Source organism: Brassica rapa, chromosome A06 (assembly GCF_000309985.2).
Source record: "Brassica rapa cultivar Chiifu-401-42 chromosome A06, CAAS_Brap_v3.01, whole genome shotgun sequence".
NCBI lineage: Eukaryota > Viridiplantae > Streptophyta > Magnoliopsida > Brassicales > Brassicaceae > Brassica > Brassica rapa.
In genome coordinates this window covers 756,117-764,558 of record NC_024800.2, presented here as the reverse complement: position 1 = coordinate 764,558, position 8,442 = coordinate 756,117, and the positions used below count along the sequence as shown (strand labels likewise).

Below are 8,442 nucleotides of genomic sequence, written 5' to 3'. Positions count from 1 at the left end.
CGATCGTCCGCTCGGGTCGCTACGTAGCGACCGAGCTCAGCCAAGCTCGGTCGCTACGTAGCGACCGAGCGAATCGTCCCGCTCGGTCGCTACGTAGCGACCGAGCTCGAGCCAAAGCTCGGTCGCTACGTAGCGACCGAGCGATCGTCCCCGCTCGGTCGCTACGTAGCGACCGAGCTCAGCCAAGCTCGGTCGCTACGTAGCGACCGAGCGATCGTCCCGCTCGGTCGCTACGTAGCGACCGAGCTCGAGCCAAAGCTCGGTCGCTACGTAGCGACCGAGCGATCGTCCCGCTCGGTCGCTACGTAGCGACCGAGCTCAAGCCGAAGCTCGGTCGCTACGTAGCGACCGAGCACTCGTTTCGCTCGGTCGCTACATAGCGACCGGGCTCGAGCCAAAGTTCGGTCGCTGTGTAGCGATTGAACCTTTCCGAACATCGATACGACACCAGTCCTTGCATTCTCGTCAAACCTTCGAATGCTATCTCCCGAAGACCGTAGCAAGCTCAGTCCATGTTTCCCGCTATTCTAATTCATCGATCAAACTTCGCGGATTAGAAACCGCGGAAACTCGTAGTAAACGTGTCGAGTCGGAAGACGGCCAAAGGGACCTAAAACACGACTCGAGGCCCATCCTACGATTTTTTCTTAACCAAAAGCCTGTGAACCACAGCATGGTTCGCGCTTGGCCCACGAGAAAGGATAAATGTCAAGTTTCCGCGGATAAATACGGAAGTTTTGAAGATAATTGTGAGATCGGAAAAATGGAATATCTCCATTTTTATGCTATGACGGCTTAAGGGCAGAAGAGTAAAAAGCGTAAACCGACCTTGGAGCTAGTATATAAGGAGTCCTAGGCGAGGAGCAGAGGAGAGAATTTTTTCAGAGCAAACTTAGCACTTAGAGCGATTTAGGCAACTTTCCGTTTTTGTTATTTCGAGCTGCGACTCAATTAGGTTTAGTAGCCGTCTTAGGGTTGCTAGAACTAGGAATCTCGCCGACAGCTCTCGAGCCCAGGCTTATACCTTGTTGTAACGCTCATACGCAGATTCGGAATAAGATCTACTTTGCTCTCTTTTCGATTTCTTATTTTTATCGTTGTTATTCTCGTGTTCTGATTGCTTGACGTGTGGTAATTAACAGATATCCGGGTCCTCTGGGAAACTAGGGTTTTCTTAGTTTCCTTATTTAAACGGAAATCGACAGTGCGAATTTCGGTTCCCACAATAAACGGAGAGCACAAAGGCTCCAAACCTCTTTGAACATCATCATATGTTAGTTCAGGATGCAACTAGCCATTAAAACAATATTTTCATATTTTTTAAAATTTTCTCAAAATCTATGGGCTAACCCTACAAAAATATTGAGTTTTTGGTAAATACTTTGTATACTGAAGCCTATAATCTTTAGTGTTGTTTTAAAATTTATACCATATTCTACATTTGTATTAATGTATGCTAAACTCTTTTTCATGCAAGATGAGCATCGTTCAATGGTTTTTATCAATTAATTTAGTAAAACTTCATAATACCTCCTATTCGATGGAATAAACCACTATAAAATTATTATTTTCTTGATAAACGGAGACGACAAAGGCTTCAAACCTCTTTGAACATCATCATATGTTAGTGCAGGATGCAACTAGGCATTAAAACAATATTGTCATATTTTTTTGAAATTTTCTCAAAATCTGTGGGCTACCTCCTACAAATATTGAGTTTTTGGTAAATACTTTATATACTGAAGCCTATAATCTTTAGTGTTGTTTTGAAAATTTCTAACCATATTCTACATTTGTATTAATGTATGCTTAACTCTTTTCATGGCAAAATGAGCATCGTTCAATGGTTTTTATCAATTAATTTAGTAAAACTTCATAATACCTCTTAAATCGATGGAATAACCACTATAAGTTATTATTTTCTTGATAAACGGAGAGCACACAAGGCTCCAAACCTCTTTGAACATCATCATATGTTAGTTCAGGAGGAACTAGGCATTAAAACATTATTGTCATATTTTTTGAAATTTTCTCAAAATCTATGGGCTAACCCCTACAAAAATATTGAGTTTTTGGTAAATACTTTAATATACTGAAGCCTATAATCTTTAGTGTTGTTTTAAAATTTCTACTACCATATTCTACATTTGTATTAATGCATGCTTAACTCTTTTTCATGCAAAATGAGCATCGTTCAATGGTTTTTATCAATTATTTTGTAAAACTTCATAATACCTCCTAATCGATGGAATAACCACTATAAAGTTATTATTTTCTTGATAAACGGAGAGCACAAAGGCTCCAAACCTCTTTGAACATCATCATATGTTAGTTCAGGATGCAACTAGCCATTAAAACAATATTTTCATATTTTTTGAAATTTTCTCAAATCTATGGGCTAACCCTACAAAATATTGAGTTTTTTGTAAATACTTTGTATACTGAAGCCTATAATCTTTAGTGTTGTTTTAAAATTTCTACCATATTCTACATTTGTATTAATGTATGCTAAACTCTTTTTCATGGTAAATGAGCATCATTCAATTGTTTTTATCAATTAATTTAGTAAAACTTCATAATACCCCCTAAATCGATGGAATAACCAATATAAAATTATTATTTTCTTGATAAACGGAGAGCACAAAGGCTCCAAACCTCTTTGAACATCATCATATGTTAGTTCAGGATGCAACTAGGCATTAAAACAATATTTTCATATTTTTTGAAATTTTCTCAAAATCTATGGGCTAACCCCTACAAAAATATTGAGTTTTTGGTAAATACTTTATATACTGAAGCCTATAATCTTTAGTGTTGTTTTAAAATTTATACCATATTCTACATTTGTATTAATGTATGCTAAACTCTTTTTCATGCAAGATGAGCATCGTTCAACGGTTTTTATCAATTAATTTAGTAAAACTTCATAATACCTCCTAATTCGATGGAATAACCACTATAAAATTATTATTTTCTTGATAAACGAAGACGACAAAGGCTTCAAACCTCTTTGAACATCATCATATGTTAGTGCAGGATGCAACTAGGCATTAAAACAATATTGTCATATTTTTTGAAATTTTCTCAAAATCTATGGGCTCCCTACAAAATATTGAGTTTTTGGTAAATACTTTATATACTGAAGCCTATAATCTTTAGTGTTGTTTTGAAATTTCTACCATATTCTACATTTGTATTAATGTATGCTTAACTCTTTTTCATGCAAAATGAGCATCGTTCAATTGTTTTTATCAATTAATTTAGTAAAACTTCATAATACCTCCTAAATCGATGGAATAACCACTATAAAGTTATTATTTTCTTGATAAACGGAGAGCACAAAGGCTCCAAACCTCTTTGAACATCATCATATGTTAGTGCAGGATGCAACTAGGCATTAAAACAATATTGTCATATTTTTTGAAATTTTCTCAAAATCTATGGGCTAACCCCTACAAAAATATTGAGTTTTTGGTAAATACTTTATATACTGAAGCCTATAATCTTTAGTGTTGTTTTAAAATTTCTACCATATTCTACATTTGTATTAATGTATGCTTAAACTCTTTTTCATGCAAAATGAGCATCGTTCAATGGTTTTTATCAATTAATTTAGTAAAACTTCATAATACCTCCTAAATCGATGGAATAACCACTATAAAGTTATTATTTTCTTGATAAACGGAGAGCACAAAGGCTCCAAACCTCTTTGAACATCATCATATGTTAGTTCAGGATGCAACTAGGCATTAAAAAAATATTTTCATATTTTTTGAAATTTTCTAAAATCTATGGGCTAACCCCTACAAAAATATTGAGTTTTTGGTAAATACTTTATATACTGAAGCCTATAATCTTTAGTGTTGTTTTAAAATTTCTACCATATTCTACATTTGTATTAATGTATGCTAAACTCTTTTTCAAGGTAAATGAGCATCATTCAATTATTTTTATCAATTAATTTAGTAAAACTTCATAATACCCCCTAAATCGATGGAATAACCAATATAAAATTATTATTTTCTTGATAAACGGAGAGCACAAAGGCTCCAAACCTCTTTGAACATCATCATATGTTAGTTCAGGATGCAACTAGGCATTAAAACAATATTGTCATATTTTTTGAAATTTTCTCAAAATCTATGGGCTAACCCCTACAAAAATATTGAGTTTTTGGTAAATACTTTGTATACTGAAGCCTATAATCTTTAGTGTTGTTTTAAAATTTATACCATATTCTACATTTGTATTAATGTATGCTAAACTCTTTTTCATGCAAGATGAGCATCGTTCAATGGTTTTTATCAATTAATTTAGTAAAACTTCATAATACCTCCTAATTCGATGGAATAACCACTATAAAATTATTATTTTCTTGATAAACGGAGACGACAAAGGCTTCAAACCTCTTTGAACATCATCATATGTTAGTGCAGGATGCAACTAGGCATTAAAACAATATTGTCATATTTTTTGAAATTTTCTCAAAATCTGTGGGCTAACTCCTACAAAAATATTGAGTTTTTGGTAAATACTTTATATACTGAAGCCTATAATCTTTAGTGTTGTTTTGAAATTTCTACCATATTCTACATTTGTATTAATGTATGCTTAACTCTTTTTCATGCAAAATGAGCATCGTTCAATGGTTTTTATCAATTAATTTAGTAAAACTTCATAATACCTCTTAAATCGATGGAATAACCACTATAAAGTTATTATTTTCTTGATAAACGGAGAGCACAAAGGCTCCAAACCTCTTTGAACATCATCATATGTTAGTTCAGGATGGAACTAGGCATTAAAACATTATTGTCATATTTTTTGAAATTTTCTCAAAATCTATGGGCTAACCCCTACAAAAATATTGAGTTTTTGGTAAATACTTTATATACTGAAGCCTATAATCTTTAGTGTTGTTTTAAAATTTCTACCATATTCTACATTTGTATTAATGCATGCTTAACTCTTTTTCATGCAAAATGAGCATCGTTCAATGGTTTTTATCAATTAATTTAGTAAAACTTCATAATACCTCCTACATCGATGGAATAACCACTATAAAGTTATTATTTTCTTGATAAACGGAGAGCACAAAGGCTCCAAACCTCTTTGAACATCATCATATGTTAGTTCAGGATGCAACTAGCCATTAAAACAATATTTTCATATTTTTTGAAATTTTCTCAAAATCTATGGGCTAACCCCTACAAAAATATTGAGTTTTTGGTAAATACTTTGTATACTGAAGCCTATAATCTTTAGTGTTGTTTTAAAATTTCTACCATATTCTACATTTGTATTAATGTATGCTAAACTCTTTTTCATGGTAAATGAGCATCATTCAATTATTTTTATCAATTAATTTAGTAAAACTTCATAATACCCCCTAAATCGATGGAATAACCAATATAAAATTATTATTTTCTTGATAAACGGAGAGCACAAAGGCTCCAAACCTCTTTGAACATCATCATATGTTAGTTCAGAAAGAGAGAATTTTTGTTATTTTATTATTACTTTTGAACGACTTTGGAAAATTACACGTAAGTCCCATTAGTTTATTTTATCCCACTGGTTCCCCAAAGTTTTATATTTCCAACAACAATAGTCTTTGTCAAACATAATTACATTTATTTATTTGTTTGTTTGTTTGTTTGTCAACAACTCTCAAGTTGAATCCCAACACTACTAGTTTACCACATTCATTTATTTTTTGAAAAAATGGTTTCACATAACACTAGTACAACTTTTCTTCCTAAATAATCACAAAGAGAAAAAGTCTCAAAATAACATTAAATTTATAAAAAAAAAATTGAAAACAAAAATTGAATTTGGATTTAGTGATTATAATTTAATATGCAAAGCATAGAGATTCAGTTGAAATGATTAGATTTTAAAGTAATTTAGTTATTTTAACTTAAAACTATATGGGAGGTACATCCCACATATAGTTATTTCTCTGTGTATTCAGATGGACCGTAAACAATAGGTCCATATCCGTGTGGCTACATGTGGAACTAATAATTTTACACTAGAAGGGAATCAATTTCTAATCTGAACTAACAGAGCAACTCTTTCTCTATCGATTTTCACTAGACCACCACGATGTGGTTAGCTATTTTAACTTAAATAATATTATCACGGAATAATTTGTTTCTTATGTACTATTTATTTTTAATGTCATTAAAAATGTGATATGTAAAGAATTACCCATTTTAATGTTAGGTATACTAATTTTCAACCTATTTTGTAATTAGCATTTTATCCTTGCTGATTTGCTGGGAGTAGACAAAAAAAAAAAAAAAAAAAAAGAAGCTAAACTGAACAGAATAAAATAAAGAAAAACTAAATGTCTCTCCTCCAAGTAAGATTTACATCAAAGCTCAGCTTCAAGAACCTTCAAGCTATCAAGAAACTTTTTCTCGACTTTCTCTTGTTCTTCTCCTTTCTTGTTTCCCCATATCTCCCTTCCTCGTCAAACGAAATCTACATCATGGCGCATAATGGATAGAGAACCCAATATGAAAAACACATGCAAGCAGCACAAAACATAGGAACTAAAACTGAACTCAACTCCTTTCTCTCTCGAGGCTATCTTCGTCCTCATGCTCTTGCTCAGAAATCAAAACCAACTTTCCCATTTTCTTTCCCCATTGTTGGTTTGGTTCTACAATACTCTCACCATATAACAATATATATATATACACTCATGTATAATAGTTGAGAAGTGATAATGGTGAAGGCGTGGGAAAGGGATTGGATTAGATAAACTTAAGAATGTGCTGTCCATACGATAGTGGAGTCAACTCAAAAAGCTTATAACTGTTCTGTTCTCCTGTGTATTTATTACATGTGATTACAATGTTTTCATCAATACAAGGAGGACCATAGTAAAACGAAACTATATTATATAATACATGAATAATCCTTTGTACCAGAAACTCTCATTCTCTTGTTCTCTCCAATGACTCAAGTTTCAGAGCAGCACTACACGAAAGGCAAAGAAACATGAAACATGAACTTTTGAGTTTGCTAAGTCTTTAGGAATCTTGAAAAAATAAGCCCTGCGGGATTTAAATTTCAAACCTGTTGAGGCAATATCGTTTTCCGGTTGGTCGTGGACCGTCATCGAAGACATGACCAAGATGGGCGTTACAAACAGCACAGATAACTTCTTGTCTAGGCATGAAGATGATAGAGAGGTCCAGCTTTGACTTCACATTGTTTCCAATAGGTTGGTAATACGATGGCCACCCGGTTCCACTATCAAACTTTGTTGATGAGCTGCAAGAAAATTATCCAATCATTGATCACAATGCATCATCATTAACGAGTTTGAGAAAATAGTAGCTTACTCAAACAGTGGCGTGTCGCAACAGATACATTTGTATACTCCTGGGGTCTTTGTATTCCAATACTCACTGATTAAATGTAAAAAGACAAAGAACAAAGTCGTTACAGTGAGTGAAGAAATATTGTAATAGTGTGTACTTGGATGAACAAGACATGTGCATACCCAGTGAAAGCTCTCTCTGTTCCCTTCTGTCTGGTGATGTAATACTGTTCTGGTGTTAGCCGTTTCTTCCACTCACCTTCACTTATTGAAGCAAAGTCACTCTTTGCAGCTTCTGCACATCATTGTATCTCTCAAATCTTAGGGTTTAATTTGCTTACTAAACTGATCTAAAGTAACAACACTCTCAACAACAGCTACATGAAAAATGCAAAGCTCTGGTTGGTTATAACATCCTTCATATCTTTAACCTAATCCTCAAAACTGATTGAGTGTGACGCAAGTAAACATTCCATACCTAATCTTTCTTTCAGAACATCATAATCATCAAATCACAACCTTTGGATAAGCTCTCTATCAGGTAATGAAAATGCAAAGCTTTGATTGGTTAAAACATTCTACACCTCTTTGATCAAATATTCTCATAACCGATTGAGTGTGACCCAAGTAAAAACTCCTGACCTAGTCTCTCTTTCAAAACATCACAATCATCAAAGCATAACCTTTTAATAAAGCGAAATCAAACATATTTTTAGATTATAAGATAGATATAGTAAACAATAAGAGACGAAAGAACAGAACCTTGGACGTTGTCTGATTTCTGAGAAGAGTTAAAGGAACCCATGGAACACCGAAGAAGAACAGAGAGATTCAAGTTTCTGGGTTTTGTAAGAGAACGACAAGCGAATCCGGAGAGACTCGGTTTGGAGATTGAATCGAGCTTTGTTCTCGCTGAGACGAAACGTGACTGAATGGTGAAACAACTAGAAGAAGCCATCTTTCTTTGAATACTGTTTCGATTTTGAAGTCTTCTTCTATGACATCCACGAAATGGAGAATGTTACAGAAGGAGAACACGTGGCACGTTGAGGATGCGAGATGACATCTGGAACTCTAGCTGCCACGTCGAAACCAATTATTGGGCT

At 33.9% G+C, this 8,442-nt stretch overlaps 1 protein-coding gene across 1 annotated transcript; it reads right to left on the bottom strand.

The window, feature by feature from the left end:
* Positions 1-6,797: 6,797 nt before the first annotated feature.
* LOC103871116 (peptide methionine sulfoxide reductase B1, chloroplastic) lies at positions 6,798-8,353 on the bottom strand. The gene is made up of 5 exons (XM_009149339.3): positions 8,099-8,353; positions 7,520-7,631; positions 7,359-7,424; positions 7,090-7,287; positions 6,798-6,990 (listed from the first exon to the last, which is right to left on the bottom strand). Exons 1-5 carry the CDS (start codon positions 8,292-8,294, stop codon positions 6,948-6,950), a joined length of 615 nt encoding a protein of 204 aa, XP_009147587.1. The 5' UTR covers positions 8,295-8,353; the 3' UTR covers positions 6,798-6,947.
* Positions 8,354-8,442: the final 89 nt, after the last annotated feature.

Bases quoted from the DNA above. Each gene is read 5' to 3' on its own strand.
- LOC103871116 (XM_009149339.3), bottom strand. From the start codon at position 8,294: ATGGCTTCTTCTAGTTGTTTCACCATTCAGTCACGTTTCGTCTCAGCG. The intron at 7,632-8,098 runs GTTCTGTTCTTT...AATGATGTGCAG, and splicing joins GAAATCAGACAACGTCCAAG to AAGCTGCAAAGAGTGACTTT. The intron at 6,991-7,089 runs GTTTGAAATTTA...CCTTTCGTGTAG, and splicing joins AAACGATATTGCCTCAACAG to TGCTGCTCTGAAACTTGAGT.